General features: G+C 47.4%; 1 protein-coding gene across 2 annotated transcripts in view; it reads right to left on the reverse strand.

Moving 5' to 3' along the window:
• Positions 1–3: 3 nt before the first annotated feature.
• Positions 4–18,907, reverse strand: part of LOC117071399 (cholesterol 24-hydroxylase) — a 44,724-nt gene continuing 25,820 nt past the window's right edge. The window contains exons 8-15 of one of the 2 annotated variants that reach the window (XM_033191362.1): positions 10,950–11,100; positions 10,712–10,774; positions 8,775–8,847; positions 5,952–6,036; positions 5,208–5,318; positions 1,808–1,896; positions 1,030–1,096; positions 4–748 (exon numbers count right to left, since the gene is read on the reverse strand). In XM_033191362.1, coding sequence (XP_033047253.1) covers positions 578–748; positions 1,030–1,096; positions 1,808–1,896; positions 5,208–5,318; positions 5,952–6,036; positions 8,775–8,847; positions 10,712–10,774; positions 10,950–11,100 — 810 coding nt within the window. In that variant the 3' untranslated portion in view covers positions 4–577. The remainder of the gene's footprint in view (positions 749–1,029; positions 1,097–1,807; positions 1,897–5,207; positions 5,319–5,951; positions 6,037–8,774; positions 8,848–10,711; positions 10,775–10,949; positions 11,101–18,907) is intronic. The other variant, XM_033191361.1, reaches the window with a different exon arrangement.

Here is an 18,907-nt window from a genome sequence, read left to right on the forward strand (position 1 = left end):
TCATGCAGTCAACACACATTTATTGAGCATCGACTCTGTGCCGGGCCCCGGGTAGGCACAGGGGGCTCAGAGACGAATCACACACAGACCCTACCCTTGAGGCGCTGACAGCCTGGGAGGGCAATTGGTCACATCAACGGACACTCACAATACAGTGTGGTCAGTGTGGTGTTAGAGGTAGCACAGGTGACTGAGGGAGCACAGAGGAGGGGCCCCTGACCCGGCTGGGGGTGGCAAGGAGGGCTTCTTGGAGGAGGTGACACCTGAAGAGGGTTTTAGGGAGTGAGCAAGAGTTAGGGTGTCTCGTCTGAGGAAGTGGCCTGTGCAAGGGCTCAGTGGTAGGGACAATGGTGGTGGCTGGGAGTTGGGCAAAGGCCAGTCCAGGAAGGGCCGTGGAGTCCGCAGGTGACAGGGAGCGCTGAAGGGTGTGAAGCAGGCAGTTGGCAGAGGGCCCGCTGGAAGCCAGCGTGAAGGGTGGCCCAGGGGATGGGACAGGGAAGAAGGGTGGGTGGCCGTGGGCAACAGGTGGGCGGGCACGGCCCTTGCCCGAGGAGTCTCATCCTGCCTGGCGGCCCCCTCAGCAGGGGGGCGGTGGGGGTGTGGGCTGCCAGCCGCGGGGCCGCAGGGTGCACAGCACTGGGTCCAGTGGCTTGAGCGTGGCCTGCTCCTGCAGCCCGAAGCGCTGCCCAGGCACCAGCCGGAACTCCAGCCTCTGCAGCAGCTTTGCCATGACCACCTTTACCTCCATCTGGGCCCAGCAGACAAAATGAGGAAGGAGTGAAGAAGCAAAGACAGAATGAGTGAGTGCAAGAGCAGCAAATGTCACAGCCCGCTCTCCTCCTGGAGAGCCTCCTGTGTTCGCCCTCTCCTCCATGCAAAACACAGCCAGTCCTCTGGGTCTGGCTCTGCTGGGTCCCAAGCCCACAGCCCAGCAGCCCCAGAGCAGGGGTTCTGAGATGCTTCCGGGCTCAGGATGAGCCACCACCCCTGCAGCCACTCCTGGGCAGAACCACGCCCTGCCTCTCCTACCTGAGCAAACTGCTGCCCGATGCAGGAGCGGTGGCCCAGGGAGAAGGGGAAGTAGGTGAACCGTGGCCTGCAGGGAAAGAGAGGAATCACAAGGCCAGCAGCCCCAGACATCCCCACAGGAACAACACAAGGAAGACAGCAGTTAACCCATGTCTGGATGAACACAGACTTAGAGCCAGGGGCTGGGCACTTTGCATGCAAAGCATGAACCGCTGACTCTGCCGAGGGCTGGATCTGCATTCTCTCTTTTTCTCCTCCTTTTACCCTCCTGGAAGGAGCTTATGTTGTCCCATTTCACACGTGGAGAAACTGAGGCTCAGAGGGGCAAAGCAACTTACTCCAGGTCATACATTTACATCCAGCTCTGGGCAGAGCCTGGATCTAAATTTGGGCAGGCTGTGGAGTCCAGCTCTTCCCACCATGGCTTTGGTACCTTAACGTGCTGACCCCCACAGCAACTTCCAGATGCAGCCACGGATGGTCCCATTTCTCAGACAGGAACCTCAAGGTTTGGGGAGGTGAAATCACCCAGCTTCCCAGTATTTGGTGCTGCTTGTGAGCATGGACTTTAGAACAAGACTGAGCTGGGGCCAGACCCCTGCTCTGCCACTTGGGCAAGTTACTTAACCTCTCTGAGCTGTGATTTCCTCTACAGCCACCTCACAGGGATCTGGAAGGCTATGTGGGCTAAGTGGGCGCCTCTGGCTCAGACCAGAGGCCGCTGTGTCTGTCCTTCTCCCACCAGCCCCACTCATGGGCAGCTCGAGGAGGGACTTACTTGGGTGCTCCGGGGCCGAAGCGATCGGGGTTGAAAGTCAGCGGGTCCTCAAAGTATGTGTCCATCCGCCCCATGACATAGGTGCTGAACTGCGGGCAAAGGGTCCGCTCGTCTCTGGTTCCCAGGTTGTTCCCCTGGCACCTCTTGAGCCACTGAGGCCACCCAACAGGGCTACCCCCCATGGCTTCACCCCCATCTAGGTAGGTGTCGATTGTACTGGCCCCCTAGAAAATCCCTTAAGAGAAAGAGCGAGGACAGCCGACTGTGCCAGCTGGGCTTACTGTGTCATCCTGTGCTGGGCACAGCCCTGTCGGGGAGCCATCATTATCCCCATTTTACAGATGAGGAAACTGAGACCCAGAGAGAGGCTCAGTGACTCACCTGAAGTTACCAGGCAAATAAATGGCCAAATCGGGATTCAAACTCAGATCTGACTCTGTGAGGCCAACTTCCTCTAGATCCTGAGAACTGTTATATTCAGTTTCTCTTCAACTCAAGGCCTGCTTCCGCAGGGGTGGGAGTGGAGGAGCTGCAGACCCCACCAGCCTTCCACTTGCATGTGTGGTGCCTCCTGAGTGGGGCTGATGCTCACTTTGTGTGCTTGGCCTCCAAACACTGGGACAAAATCTCCTCTTGAGCCTGCTCCACCCCTGGTTCTCTGTGCTGGGGTCAGCGCAGCAGAGGGTGCAGGGAGCCCTGGAGCTGAGCTCCAGCAAGTGAGTGGGAGCATCAGGCACGGGGGCTGGGTTTAGGGCACCTGTGATGTGCCAGGGATTGTTGCCAGGCACATGATGCACATCATCCTACTGACGCTTCTTGACAGGCTGTGGCTTGGGTGCCATCACCACTCCCCCCAACCTAACAAAGAGGAAGCCGAAGGCCTGATGGAGATGACCCAGCCAGCCAGCAGCAGAGCTGGGGATGGAGCCCAGTCTGCCCACTCAAAGCCCACAGGGTGGCACCCCCAGGCTGAGAGGTAGCCACAGGGCCTCCCCTGCCAGCTTAAGGGGATCTAAGGAGATGGCCATGACGGCATAGTGCTATTGATACAGGGGTATTCAAAGGAAAGCTCGGCAAAACAGATGACAGAGTGGCCCCAGATGAGGCTTGGATGGACGCTGGGGGAGGTGGGGCAGAGCCCTCGGAGGAGAGGGGCTGCGAGCAGGGGCTGGGGCTCCTCCTTCCTCATAGGTAAAAATAAAAAGGATCCTGTCATGGGCTGAATTTTGTCCCCAAGAAATTCATATGTTGGAGTCCTAACCCCCAGTACCTCAGTATGTGACTGGGTTTGGAGACAAGGTCTTTAACGAGGTGATTAACTTAAAATGAGGTACTTAGGATGGGCCCTAATCCATTAGGGTGTCAGGTCAGGACACCCGAACCTGACTGGTGTCCTTATAAGAAGAGATTAGGCCACAGAACCACAGAAGGAAGACTATGTGGAGACGCAAGGAGAAGGTGGCTGTCTGCACACCAAGGAGTGCGCCCTCAGAAGAAACCAGCTTCCCAACACCTTGATCTCAGACTTCCAGCCTCCAGGACTGGGAGAAAATAAATTTCTGTTGTTTAAGCCAAAGTCTGTGGCACTTTGTTACAATAGCCCTGGCAAATCAATACAGATCGGTCCCTGCCTTGAAACCACACACAAAATCAATTCTAGGTAGCTCAACTTTGAAAAGAAAAATGTAAGTGAATGCCCTGAACTCAGGATAGAGAAGGATTTCTTAAACAAGGCAAAGCAAAAGAAGTAATTGTTAAAAATATTAAGACTCGTAGATCATCAAAAACACATTAATGAAGACAAGCCACAAAGACGACAAACATACCAGACAAAAGATGAACACATGAGTTTTTAAAGTAAAGCTCCAGGACCAGGCGCGCTGGCTCACGCCTGTAATCCCAGCACTTTGGGAGGCCGAGGCAGGTGGATCACTTGAGGTCAGGAGTTTGGTAACAGCCTGGCCAACCTGGTGAAACCCCATCTCTACTAAAAATACAAAAATTAGCCAGGCGTGGTGGTGTGCACCTGTAATCCCAGCTACTTGGGAGGCTGAAGCATGAGAATTGCTTGAACCCAGGAGGCAGAGGTTGCAGTAAGTGGAGATGGCGCCACTGCACTCCAGCCTGGGGGACAGAGTGAGACTCCATCTAAAAATTAATAATAAAAATAATAATTAATAAATGTATGCTGTAAAAAAATAATAAAATAAAATAAAGCTTTACATAGCAATATGAAAAAACACACTACCCAAAAAGGGAAACTGAGCCCACGTCTCAGAGACAGAGAAAACAGGGTCAGATGCTCACTCTTACTGGTCAGTAATTAGGAAAGCACAAATCAAGACCACAGTGAAATACTTTTTTTAAAACACATATTTGGATGGCAGCAGATACAAAATTGAACCATGCTAAGTGTTGGAGACAATAAAGAACAGCAGGTGCTGTCCCTCACCACTAGTGGGCGTCTAAGTTGGTGCAGCCACTTTGGAAGACAATGTGGCATTAGTCTGTAAAGCTGAACAGTCGCAGGTCCTACAACCCAGCCCTCCCACTTCTGGGTACATGCCTGAGGAGCTTGCTCGCACACTGCTCCCAGACACACAGATGGAAATGGCATTGTTGCTGTGGTGCTCATAATAGGGACAAACTGGGCACCTCTCAAACGCCTGTCACCTGAGAACTGATCGGCAATGGTGGTTGTTCCACGGCCCCATAGAGAAGCCTACACAAATCTTACCAATCTTTATACTGAGCCAAAAAGCAAGTCCTACAACATATTACTGCATGAGTGCACACAGGCGCGCACACACACACACACACGAGGGAAGGGCAAACACACAATTCAGATTAGTGATTCCTTCTCAGAAGAGCAGGGAGTGACTACATCCTAGTTTCCTGGTTTGGGGGTGGGTTTAGAGGCTATTATACATGAATAAATGCCTGGATGAATAGATAAATGAACAAGTAAGCAAACAAAGAGACACAAGGTAAAGGAGGTCCGGGGAGAAAGCCGAGAGAGAAAGAGCTGTAAAGTGCAAGGAGGGAAAGAACCAGGACAAGTCTGGGTCATCTGTGAAACTGGGCACTTTCCGTATCTGCTCTTCGCCAGCTGTGTGACCCCAGGAAAGTGACCTAACCTCTCTGAACCTCAGTGTCCTCAGCTGTAAAAGGGGTACCTCCCTTCCAGAATGACCTGCTGTAGTCTTCTGCTGAACAGTGTGAGGATGGGACAAAGCCCTCACAGGGCTATGGAGAGACTCCGTGAGAAAGAACAGGGCAGCCAGCAAGGCCCAGCGCAGTGATGGGAATGGGGCCACGGGCTCCCCTGGTGAGTCCCAAATTCACCACCACTGGGGCAAGCAGGCCAGCCCACCCCAGGGCCCCCAGGGCCTCCACCCACCAAGAGCGGGGTGTTGCCGGGGACTCTGACCCCATCGATCAAGGTCTCCTCTTCCAGCAGGCGAAAGGTGCCCCATGCTGGTGGGTACAGCCTCAGCGACTCTTTGAGGACCTAGAGAAGCCACAAGGAGAGATAACAAGAGAAGTCGGGAGAGGCCACAGATCATGCTGGGCAGTGGCATGCCTGGGACCCCTCTCTTTCCCACCCACAGGCTGAATGTATACCCTCACCCTGGCCTGGGTCCCAGGCCCCTGGGACATCAGTCTCACCATCACGTGGCAGATGGAGAAACTGAGGTCCAGAAGGAGAAGGGAGCTGTGCAAGGCCACAATGGCAGAGCTGGGACCAGGAATCAGGACTCCCACCATTCCAGAGAGCCACAGCAGAACCCGAAAGGCCTCCTGCTGTGCTGCAGCAGCTCGGGGAGGTGCTGCTGAGCCTGACTCCACCAGGGGAAGCTTAAGGATCTGGAACTCCAGCCTAGCCCGGAAGCACAAATACGGCATGATTGACTAAAGGGCCAGTTTCCAAGCTAAGCTGAATCCTGGGGTGACCTGGGGAACGCCTTGACTCTGACATCATTAGTCTGCGGCAGCTGCGCCTCGGGATACTTTAAATGTTCTAGGGGAGTCTCCTATGCAGAAAAGTTTGAGAACCACTGTCCTAAAAGGTCCAGGGAGGCAGCAGGCCCGATGACATGAATCACCCACATCTGCCCAGAAGCTTCCCTCCTACTCCCCACACCTGGGACAGGTACTGCAGCCTCCCCAGGTCCTCGAAATCCAGGTGCCTCTTAGAACCGATGACCTCATCCACCTCGGCCTGTAGCCTGTGGGGTAAGACAAACACAAGTTCATCTCCAAAGGGAGCCTTTCCCCAACTTAGCTTTAAGAAGGGGACATTGGAAGGATAGGTGAAGACAGACGCATGGGGCTCCACATCCACAAACACTGTTACTTTTATTTTTATTTTTTGAGACAAAGTCTTGCTCTGTCACCCAGGCTAGAGTGCAATGGTGCAATCTTGGCTCACTGCAACCTTCGCCCCCCGCCCCCAGCCCCCAGGATTCAAGCAATTCTCCTGCCTCAGCCTCCCGAATAGCTGAGATTACAGGTGCTCACCACCACGCTCAGCTAATTTTTGTATTTTTAGTAGAGACAGGGTTTCACTATGTTGGCCAGGCTGGTCTTGAACTCCTGACTCCTGGTGATCCGCCTGCCTCAGCCTCCCAAAGTGCTGGGATTACAGGCATGAGTCACCACACCCAGCCCAAAGACTGTTAAAGAGATCCAATGACGGCCACATCCAAAACAGTGCCCAAACCATTGGGAACCATGTTCCAGGGGCCCTACAACATCCACCCTTTGTGTCTGATGTTTGAGACTGGCTGTAGGAAACCAGACTGGCCAACATGGTGAAACGCTGTCTCTACTAAAAATACAAAAACTAGCCAGGAGTGGCGGCGGGTGCCTGTAATCCCAGCTACTTGGGAGGCTGAGGCATGAGAATCACTTGAATCTGGGAGGTGGAGGTTGCAATGAGCAGAGATAGAACTGCTGCACTCCAGCCTGGCAACAGAGCAAGACTCCCTCTCAAACACAAAAGTATTGTCGAGGATGTGGACAAATCAGAAAGAACCCTTGTGCACTGCTGGTGGGAATGTAAAATGGTTCAGCGGCTATGGAAAACAATATGGTGATTCCTCAAAAAATTAAAAATAGAATCACCATATGATCCAGCAATCCCACTTCTGGGTGTAAACTCAAAACAACTGAAAGCCGGGACTTAAAAAGATACTTGCATACCCATCCTCATAGCAGCATTATTCAAAATAGACAAAAGGAAGAAGCAATCCAGGTATCCACGGACAGATGAATGAATATGCAAAATGGGAGAGATGCTTACAATGGAACATTAGTAAGTCTTAAAAAGGAAGGGAGTTCTGACACATGCTGCAACATGGATGAACTTGGAGGACATTATCCGAGTGAAATAAGCCAGTCACATAAAAGACAAATACTGTATGAGTCCACTTACATAAGTCAACTAGAACAGACAAACGCATAGAGACAGAAGTGGAATTGTGGTTACCGGTGGTGGAGGAGGGGAGAATGGACAGATTTTCAGTTTGGGAAGATGAAAAAGTTCTGGAGACGGAGGCCAGGAGCAGTGGCTCATGCCTGTAATCCTAGCATTTTGGGAGGTCAAGACGGGTGGATCACTTCAGGCCAGGAGTTTGAGACCAGCCTGGCCAACGTTGCAAAACACTATCTCTACTAAAAATACAAAAAAAAAGGTGTGGTGGTGCACACCTGTAATCCTAGCTACTCTGGAGGCTGAGGCAGGAGAATTGTTTGAACCAGGGAGGCAGAAGTTGCAGTGAGCTGAGATCACACTCCAGCCTGGGCGACAGAGCAAGACTCTGTCTCAAAAACAAAAAATAATAATAATAATAAATAAATAAATATTAAAAATAAAAAAATAAACAAAAAACAGTGGAGGGGGATGGCATTCACAATGTGAATGCCCGTAATGCCACTAAACTGTGTGCTTAAAGACAATGAAAATGTAGAATTTTACGTTATATATGTTTTACCACAATTTCAGAAAGAGTGGATTTGGGAGGAGGTTACAATCAGGTGGGCAATGCTGTGACAAGGCGCATGGGGAATAAAAGCCAGCTGTACAACCAGGTGACAAAAAAACAGCAAAGCTGCCCATGAGTAGGTGAGAAGGTGCTGAACAGGCATTCAGCAGTTAACAGTGAATTGGCTCTGGGTGGGTGGGGTGCCATGGGTGGGTTTACTATTATTATAACTTTTCTGCTTTTCCCCAAATTTTTATATGAAATGCTTATTACTATTATACTTATTTTTAAACCCAAGAACGATTGTATGTTCACTTCCGCCCTTATATGCTGCTGATGACCAATAATGGTGATTGAAGGCCTGACCCCACCTCCCCAGAGCTCCCACCGAGCCCGTTGGTGCGTTCTGAGAGCTCTGACACTTGCTCCAGCCACTCCATGCAACTGTCCTGGAGGGAGCCTGTTTGTATTTAAGGAAACCAATGGCCCGACTCAAATGCCACCTCCCCAGGGATGCCCTCCTTTGTCTTGCCATCAGAAGACAAGTATGCCTTTGGCACTTTAGCAAGGATTCTACTCCATCATCACTGCCAGGCTCTGGCCAGGCACTGGGTACACTGTGGGGAGGGAAAAGGCCACGGCCCCGCCCTCCTGGAGCTTCCGGTCTGATAGCTGAACTAGACATGATGAAATAGTCCCGGGGAAACACATTCATGAGTTGGGAGGAGGCTCAGAGGGGAAACATGGGTGGCTCCTTTAGGGATCTGAGAAGCCCTTTCTAGAAGAGGAGTGGGAGGAGAAGGCGCGTTCTCCAGGGGAAAAGCAGGGAGAGTGTTTCCAAGAGAGGGAACAGCATGTGCCAAGGCCTGGGGGAAGCAGGGCATGTTGAGGGGACTCAACCATGGGAGGTAGGGACAGGTGACCCTCAGGAACAAGACATCAGACAGACCCCTTTGCCAGTCCCAAGATCACCCCCATACCTTGCCACGATCTCCGGCTGGCGAGACAGCTCCATCACCGTGAATGCCAAGTGGTTGGCAGAGGTCTCATGACCTGTGGGAAGGGTGGACAGTGGCTGCTCTACGTGGGGCCACAGGATGAAGGAGACAGTTTGTCTGCCTCTATGCCAGCCAGTGCTGGCAAGTAAATGGCATTTGACCCCAGGCATCTGGGTCTAAAAGCCCCTTCCTTGAACCATCGTCTGGGTCTCACTTGGCCCGGGGAGGTGCTCACCTCCATTTTGGAGAAGAAAGTGGAGGTGGAGAGGAATGGGTCTCTGGTCACACAGCAGGGAGAGTAGGGAGGGACACAATTCAAAGTCGGTGAGCCCAAGGCCTCTCCTTCCCATGCTGCAGCGCACACACAAAAGCCCCTCATGACCCTGAGGTTCTATGAGGGGTGGCGGATGTTTCGGGAGGCAGATTTTGACTTCTAGCAGGCTCTGGCCAAGGTGATAAAGTCAACCCCTCCAAGTTAGCCGAGAGGCAACAGACATGAGTTTACTCTAAAGGAGTAGGTGGCTTACCAGGTGGCAACCACTGACCAGCCAAGGTGCTTGAGGGGCTCTGCTTGAATGCAGAAGGACCTGTACCTTACAGCAAGTCCGAACTGGGACGAAGGGCCCAGCTCCCAGGGTGTGGAGGTGGCCAGTCACACAGCCAGCAGAGCCCTCAGCCGGGGAGCGGGGTGGGAGAACAGAGCAGCCCTGGCCCCAGCTCTGCATCGCTGGCTGTGACTGTAGGAGGCCACTTCCCTCCTCAGCTCAGTTTCCTCACAGGCAAAGGGAAAGACAGACATAACCCACCCTGCCCTCGGCCAGTCCCCCAGAGCATCTGGACGCGGGGCTCAGGGATAGACTGGAGGGATGAGACGGGATTAATACACCCTCTTTGGAAGGCTGGATAGAAGCCTGGAGAGTTCCTCAAGGCCCCCATTTTACAGATGAGGAGACTGAGGCTAGGTCTGTCCAGAAGCCTCATCTGGGACCTGAGTTTCCAGCTGCAGGAACAGGACCAGCCATTGGTTCCGCAAATCCCTTCTATCCACTGCAGGGAATGGCGCCCTGCAGCCTTGCTTTAGCACTGGCCATTTCTAATCTCCTGGGCATCTGCAAGCGCTTCTCCCACGTAAAGGGCCTTCCTCCATGCCGTTCACCTGTAGACCTCTTCGTCCATCAGTACTTGTCTCTGTCTGTCCACCTCTGCCATTGGACTAGGAACTGTCCCTCATCTTGTTCACCTCCATCTTCCCAGTGCCTAGTGTCAACCATTTGTTTGTGTATTTCATTCAATGTTCGTGGGAACCTACCGCACTGGGCCCTGGCAGAACAGAGGTGAGCAAAACAACCCGACCCTTTGCTCATCAAGTCCGGTGGGGAACAGACCTCACTCAATTACCACAAATAAATTAACAGCTTAACACTATGAGATGGGTGGTGGGGAGGAGCTCCAGGCCTGCAGCCAGCTTCTAGCTGAGGGCCTGAGGCAGCCTCCCTGAGGAGGAGGCATGTGAGGGCTTGCTGACAGGTGAAGAGGAGTTTTCTAGGTGAAGAACCATGTTCAGGAAATATCTGATGAGCAAACGAATGAAGCTGCTTAGCATCTCTTTTTGTGCCAGTCTAATGCAGGCCTCCCCGCAAATTCTGAGTGAGGGGAAGCCTGAGTTCACACAGCCAAGCTCTCTGGAGCTGAAAGGCCAGCTTCACACATCCCCACAATTGCCAGCTGCATTACCAGGTCAGATGCCCCCAAGACAGCAAGAAGAAGCGGTTTCTGCTCCCTTTAGCCCAGCCCCCTAGTCCCATGGTGAGCTCTGCTCAGATAGCCCCCAAAATCCCAAAGAGTTGGGTTTCAGAGATCCATGGTCTGCAGTATTTCTGCAGAGCTCCAGGCCTTTGGTCACCACTAAAGCTACAAACCAGCAATGAAGAAGGTGACGAAGTTGTCCAGCAGACCCTCATCGTCCTGGGCCCCCTCTTCAGCTGAAAGACAAGGAGAGTCTCAGTTCCCAGCAAATATTTGCTCCCTTTCCCCACAGCTCATAAAAGAACTAACTGTGTTTCTCCTCTGAAGCCAAACAGAGCCAGAGGCGATGAACCACCTGGGGGACGTCCCGGCCCACCCCACCCTCCCCAGTCTGCAGAGGGGCCCTCGCACCTTTGAGAATCTGTGTGAGGATGTCGGCAGGAACCTCCTCACCCCTCTTCATGGCCTCCCGGCGGCGCTGGACCCAGTCCCTGCCCACCTGGCGCAGGAAGCGAATGCTCTCCCGGACCTCCCGGAGCTGCTTCCTCTTCCCTGGCAGGAACTAAACAAGAGTTTCAGCTCCAGATGGCCAAGTGAACATGCATGTTCCCTCTCCCCTCTCCCCTACCACCCTGAAATGACTTTAGCGGCACTGGCAAGCCAGGACGTCAGTAGAATGTGAGAAATTCTAGAAAAGATGAAGCAGCCAGGGAGACTGGATCAAGATGGCAAACTGGGCCCAGGCCTCGGCCTCCCTTTCCTGCACCAAATCCTTAGCAGTGGTGGGTGGGATGGCTTAAAACATCCATGCAGCCCTGCAAGGTAAAAAGGGACCCCTGACGGGTGGAGGCAGTTAGGCTTGCATCGAAGGAAGAAATCCCAAGCAGAAGGAAGTAGAGTGCAATCAACTGCCAAAAAGACAGGGCAGTATTGGGGTCTGCAAGCTCAGAGGCCGAACTCCCAGGGAACAAGAGGGGGCCCTGAGATGAACTCAGCTATCACCTTTTCCCTTTTTTACTTCTTCATTCCCGGGATAAGGAGGTGATATGTGGAGCTGCAGCAGCCATCTTTTTAAAAAATCTATATATTTTAATTGATATATAATAATTATACACATGTATGGGGTGCATGTGATATTTTGATACATGAATACAATGTGCAATGGTCAAATTGGCATATTTAGGATATTCATCACTTCAAACATTTATCATTTGTGTTGGAAACATTTCAAATCTTCTCCCTGTTTTTGAAATACACAATACCTTGCTGTTATAGTCACTCACTCTGCTACTGACACTAAAACTTATTCCTTCTATATAACCGGATGTTTGTACCATTAACCAACTTCTCTTCATCCTCTCACTCACCCTTCCCAGCCTCTAGTAACTATCATTCTACTCTTTACCTCCATGAAATCAACTTTTTTAGCTCCCACAAATGCGGGAGGACAGGCACTATTTGTCTTTCTGGTCTTGCCTTGTCTCACTTAACATCATGATCTCCAGTTCCATCCAGGCTGCTCCAAATGTCAGGATTTCATTCTTTCTTATGGGCGAAGAGCATTGCATGTGTATACACATCAAATTTTCTTTTCTTTTCCCTTTTTTTTTTTTTTTGAGACAGGGTTTTACTCTTGTTGCCCAGGCTGTAGTGCAATGGTGCGATCTCAGCTCACTGAAACCTCTGCTTCCCGGGTTCAAGGGATTCTCCTGCTTCAGCCTCCTGAGTAGCATGGTGCCTGCCACCATGCCTGGCTAATGTTTTTTTTTTTGTTTTTTTTTTTTTTGAGACAGAGTCTCGCTCTGTCGCCCGGGCTGGAGTGCAGTGGCTGGATCTCGGCTCACTGCAAGCTCCGCCTCCCAGGTTTACACCATTCTCCTGCCTCAGCCTCCCTAGTAGCTGGAACTAGAGGCGTCCGCCACCTTGCCCGGCTAGTTTTTTTTTTTTTTGTATTTTTTAGTAGAGATGGAGTTTCACCATGTTAGCCAGGATGGTCTTGATCGCCTGACCTCGTGATCCGCCCGTCTCGGCCTCCCAAAGTGCTGGGATTACAGGCTTGAGCCACCGCACCTGGCCAATTTTTTGTATTTTTAGTAGAGATGGGGTTTCACCATGTTGGCCAGGCTGGTCTTGAACTCCTGACCTCAGGTGATTCACCTGCCTTGGCCTTCCAAAATGCTGGGAATACAGGCATGAACCGCCGCGCCTGGCTACACCAAATTTTCTTTATCCATTTGTCTGTTCATGAACATTTAGGTTGATTCTATAGCTCGGCTATTGTGCAGGTGTTCCTTTGATATACTGATTTCTTTTCCTTTGGATAAATACCCAGTAGTGGGATTGCTGGATCATATGGTAGTTCTCTTTTTAGTTTGAGAAACCTCCATACTGTTTTCCATAATGGCTATACAAATTTACATTCCTGCCAACAATGCGTAAGAGTTCCATTTCTCTCTATCTGCACCAGCATCTGTTATGTGTTGTCTTTTTGATAATAGCCATTCTAACTGGGGTAAGATGATATCTCACAGATTTGCATTTATCTGATGATTAGTGACACTGAACATTTTTTCATATACCTCTTGGCCATTTGTCTTTTGAGAAATGTCTATTCAGATTCTTTGCCAACTTTTTAATGGAATTATTTGCTTTTTGTTGTTGTTTGTATTCCTTGTCAGATGGGTGGTTTGCAAATACTTTGTCCCATTTAACAAGTTGTCTCTTCATTGTGTTGTTTCCTTCACTGTGCAGAACGTTTTTAGTTTAATATAGTCACATTTGATGTCGTCACGTCTTTTTTTTTTGAGATGGAGTCTCACTCTGTCAGCCATGTTGGAGTGCAGTGGTGTGATCTCGGCTCACTGCAACCTCCGCCTCCCGTGTTCAAGTGATTCTCCTGCCTGTGCCTCCCGAGTAGCTGGGACTACAGGTGCCAACCACCATGCCTGGCTAATTTTTGTATTTTTAGTAGAGACAGGGTTTCACCATATTGGCCAGGCTGGTCTTGAACTCCTGTCCTCAAGTGATCCCGCCTGTCTTGGCCTCCCAAAGTACTGGGATTCCAGGCACGAGTCACCATGCCTGGCCACATTTGTCTATTTTCGTTGTTGTTGCCTGTATTTTTGAAGTCTTAGCTATAAAATGTTTGCCTACACCAATGTCCTGGAGCACTTCCCCTATGTTTTCTCCTAGTGTTTTAAATTTCAGGTCTTATGTTTAAGTCTATTATTATTATTATTATTATTATTATTTGAGACGTAGTCTCGTAGTCTTGCTCTGTCGCCCAGGCTGGAGTGCAGTGGCACAATCTCGGATCATTGCAACCTCCACCTCCCAGGTTCAAGCGATTCTCCCTGCCTCAGCCTCCCGAGCAGCTGGGACTACGGTGTGTGCCACCACACCCAGCTAATTTCTTGTATTTTTAGTAGAGACAGGGTTTCACCATGTTAGCCAGGATGGTCTCCATCTCCTGACCTCGTGATCCGCCCATCTCGGCCTCCCAAAATGCTGGTATTACAGGCATGAGCCACTGCGCCCGGCCAAGTCTATTCATTTTAAGGTGATTTTTGTATATGGTGAGAGATAGGGGTCTGGTTTATTATTCTTCTGCATTCAGATATCCAGTTTTCCCAGCACTGCCCTTTCCCCAGTGTATGTTCTTGGCACCTTTGTTGAAAGTCTGTTTCATGTAAATACATGAATATATTTCTGGGTTCTCTATTCTGTTATGTTGGTCTATGTCTGTTGTTATTTTTTAAAGCAATATCATGCCGTTTTGGTTATTGTAGCTTTATAGGATATTTTGAAATCAGGTAGTGTGGTGCCTCCAGCTTTGTTCTTTTTGCTCACAGTTGCTTTGGCTATTTGGGCTTTTTTGTGGTTTCATGTAAATTTTAGGATTCTTTTTTCTATTTCCCTGAAGAATGTCATTGGTATTTTGATAAGATTGCATTGAATCCATAGATTGCTTTGGGTAGTATGGTCATTTTAAAAACAATATTAATTCTTTCAATCCATGAGCATGGGATGTTTTTTGTTTGTGTCTTCTTCAACTTCTTTCATCAGTGTTTTGTAGTTTTCCTTGTATAGGTCTTTTACTTCCTTGGTTAAATTTATTCCTAGATATTTTATTTTCTACATAGCAACTGTAAATGGGATTGCTTTATTGGTTTCTTCTTCCCTTAGTTCATTATTGGTGTATAGAATTACTACTGATTTTTGTATGCTGATTTTTTACCCTACAACTTTACTGAATTCATTCATCAGTTCTAAGAGTTTTTTGGTGGAGTCTTTAGGAATTTCTAAATATAAGATCATGTCTTCTGCAAAGAGGGACAGTTTGACTTCTTCTTTTCCATTTTGGATGTCTTTTATTTCTTTCTCTTGCCTGACTGCTCTGGCTAGCACTTCTATTAATAGTACTATGTTGAATAAGAGTGATGAAGTAGGCATCCTTATCTTGTTCCAGTTCTTAAAGGAAAGACTTTTAGCTTTCCCCCACTAAGTATGATGTTAGCTGTGGGTGTATAATATACAGCCTTCATTATGTTGAGCCACGTTCCTTCTATTCATAATTCATTGAGAGTTTTTAATAATGAAGGGGGCCGGGCGCGGTGGCTCACGCCTGTAATCCCAGCACTTTGGGAGGCCGAGACGGGCAGATCACGAGGTCAGGAGATCGAGACCATCCTGGCTAACACGGTGAAACCCCGTCTCTACTAAAAAATACAAAAAACTAGCCGGGCGAGGTGGCGGGCGCCTGTAGTCCCAGCTACTCGGGAGGCTGAGGAAGGAGAATGGCGTAAACCCAGGAGGCGGAGCTTGCAGTGAGCTGAGATCCGGCCACTGCACTCCAGCCTGGGCGACAGAGCAAGACTCTGCCTCAAAAAATAAAAAAATAAAAAAATAATGAAGGGGTGTTAAATTTTATCAAGTGCTTTTTCTGCAACTACTGAGATGATCATATGTTTTTTTTCCTTCATCCTGCTAATATGATGTATAACATTTATTGACTTGCATAGGTTGAAGCATCCTTGCATCCCTGGGATAAATCCCACTTAATCATGGTGAATTACTTTTTTGATGTGTTGTTGTGTTAGGTTTGTTTGCTAGTATTTTGTTGAAGATTTTTGCATCTGTGTTCATCAGGGACGTCGGCATGTAGTTTTCTTTTTTTTTTTATTGTTTCCTTGTCTGTTTGTGGTATCAGGGTAGTGCTGGCCTCATAGAATAAGTTAGGAAGAATTTCCTCTTCTTCAATTTTTTGGAATAGTTTGAGAAAAATTGGTGTTCTTCTTTATAGGTTTGGTAGAATTCGGCAGTAAAGACATCTGGTCATGGGCTCTTCTTTGTTGGAAGACTTTTTAAAATTATTATTATACTTTAAGTTCTAGGGTACATGTGCACAACGTGCAGGTTTGTTACATATGTATACATGTGCCATGTTGGTGTGCTGCACCCATTAACTCGTCATTTACATTAGGTATATCTCCTAATGCTACCCTTCCCTGCTCCCCCTACCTGACAACAGGCCCCGGTGTGTGATGTTCCCCTTCCTATGTCCAAGTGTTCTCATTGTTCATTTCTCACCTATGAGTGAGAACATGTGGTGTTTGATTTTTTTTCCTTGTAATAGTTTGCTGAGAATGATGGTTTCCAGATGTCCCTACAAAGGACATGAACTCATCCTTTTTTATGGCTGCATAGTATTCCATGGTGTATATGTGCCACATTTTCTTAACCCTGTCTATCATTGATGGACATTTGGGTTGGTTCCAAGTCTTTGCTATTGTGAATAGTGCCGCAAAAAACATACATGTGCATGTGTCTTTATAGCAGCATGATTTATAATCCTTTGGGTATACGCCCAGTAATGGGATGGCTGGGTCAAATGGTATTTCTAGTTCTAGATCCTTGAGAAATCGCCACACTGTCTTCCACAATGGTTGAACTTGTTTACAGTCCCGCCAACAGTGTAAAAGTGTTCCTATTTCTCCGCATCCTCTCCAGCACCTGTTGCTTCCTGACTTTTTAATGATCACCACTCTAACTGGTATGAGACGGTATCTCATCGTGGTTTTGATTTGCATTTCTCTGATAGCCAGTGATGATGAGCATATTTTCATGTGTCTGTTGGCTGCATAAATGTGGAAGACTTTTTATCAGTATTTCAAACTCATTACTCACCATTGGTCTGTTCAGGTTTTCTATTTCTTCCTTGTTCAATCATCTTGGCAAGGTGTATGTGTCCAGGAATTCCATTTCTTCTAAGTTTTCCAATTGTTTAGTGTAGAGTTGTTCATAAAAATCTGTAATGATCCTTTGTATTTCTGTGGTATCAGCTGTAATGTCTCCTTTTTAGTTTCTGCTTTTATTTATATGGGTCTTTTTTTCTTGGATAGTCTATTTATTGGTTTATTGATTTTGTTTATCTTTTCCAAAAATCAACCTTGCACTTCATTGATCCTTTGTACTTTTTTTAGTCTTTACTTCCTTTAATTCTGCTATGATATTTATTATTTATTTCCTTCTACTAATTTTGGGTTTGATTTGTTCTTACTTTTCTAATTCCTTAGATACATCATTTGGCTGTTTATCTGAAATCTTCCTACTTTTTTTGATATGTTTACTGTTATAAACATCCTTATTAGCACTGCTTTTGCTGTATATCACATAGGTTTTGGTATGTTGTGTTCCCCTTTTCATTTATTTCAAGAATTTTTTTTGTTTCCTGCTTAATTTCTTCATTGACCCAATGGTCATCCAGGGGTATATTGTTTAATTCCCATGTATGTGTACCATTTCCAAAGTTTCTCTTGTTATTGATTTCTAGTTTTATTCCATTGTGGTCTGAGAAGATACTTGATATGATTTCAATTTCTTAAAATTTGTTGAAATTTGTTTTGTGGCCTAACATATGATCTATCCTGGATAACCTTTCATGTGCTGATGAGAAGAATGTATATTCTGCAGCTATTAGATGAAAAGTTATGCAAATGTCTATTAGGTCTATATGGTCTAAAGTGTAGTTAAATCCAAAGTTTCTGTGATGATTTTCTGTCTAGATGATCTGTGCAATGCTGAGAGTGGAGTGTTGAAGTCCCCAGCTATTATTGTATTAGAGTCTATCTTTTCCTTTAGATCTTTGCTTTCTATCTCTGGGTGCTCTGGTATTGGGTGCAAATACATTTAGAAGTATTTTATCTTCTTGCAGAATTGATCCCTTTATCATTATATAATGACCTGGTCTGTTTTTACAGTCTTTGACTTAAAGTCTGTTTTATTTGATATAATTATAGCTACTCCTGACAGCTTTGCCTTGTGTTTGTGTGGAATATCTTTTTCCATTCCTTTACTTTCAGACTACATGTGTCTTTACAGGTGAAGTGAGTTTCTTGTAGGCAGCATATAGTTGGGTAATTTTTTTTATCCATTCAGCCAATCTATATCTGTTAAGTGGGGGAATTTAATCTGGTTACATTCAAGATTATTATTGATATGTAAGGACTTATTCTAGTCATTTGGTTAATTGTTTTCTGGTTGTTCTGTATATATTTTGTGCCTGTCTTCCTCTCTTACTGTTTATCATTGCAATTTAGTAAACATTCTGTAATAGTAATACTTAACTCCTTTCTCTTTCTCATTTGCTGATCTGCTCGATCAGTGGGTTTTATACTTTCATGTGCTTTCACGATGACAGAGATTATCCTTTCACTTCCAGATGCAGAACTCCCTTAAACATTTCTTGTAGGGCCAGTCTAGTAGTGATGACTTACCTCGGTTTTTGCTTGTCTGGGAAAGACTTTATTTCTCTTTCAGTTTTGAAGTATAGCATTACTGGGTACTATAATCTTGACTGACAGTTTTAAATTTCCAGCACTTTGAATATATTATCCCATTCTCTCCTGGCCTGTGAGATTTTCACTGAGCAATCCACTGTTAGTCTGATTCCTTTATATGTGAATTCATGCTTATCTCTTGCTGTTTTTAAAATTCTCTCTGTGTCTTTGACTCTTGACAGTTTGACTATAATGTACCTTGGAGAAGGCAGACCTTTTTCGGTTGAATCTACTTGGAGATTTTTGAGCTTCCATCATTTTACAAAGCACGACTAACAATGGACCTCTATATCTCCTGTACCTAGATGTCTATATCTTTTGCAAGACTTGAGAAGTTTTCAGCTATTATTTCATTAAATAGGTTTCATATGCCTTTGCCCATCTCGTCTCCTGAAATTCCCGGAACTGGAATATTTGGTCACTTACTGCTGTCCCATATGTCACAAAGACTTTCTTCAATCTTTTCTTTTCTTGGTCTGATTGGGTTATTTCAAAAAATACCTCTCTTCAAGTTCAGAAATTCTTTCTTCT

The sequence above is a fragment of the Trachypithecus francoisi genome, unplaced genomic scaffold (assembly GCF_009764315.1).
Source record: "Trachypithecus francoisi isolate TF-2019V2 unplaced genomic scaffold, Tfra_2.0 Lachesis_group3, whole genome shotgun sequence".
NCBI classification, from domain to species: domain Eukaryota; kingdom Metazoa; phylum Chordata; class Mammalia; order Primates; family Cercopithecidae; genus Trachypithecus; species Trachypithecus francoisi.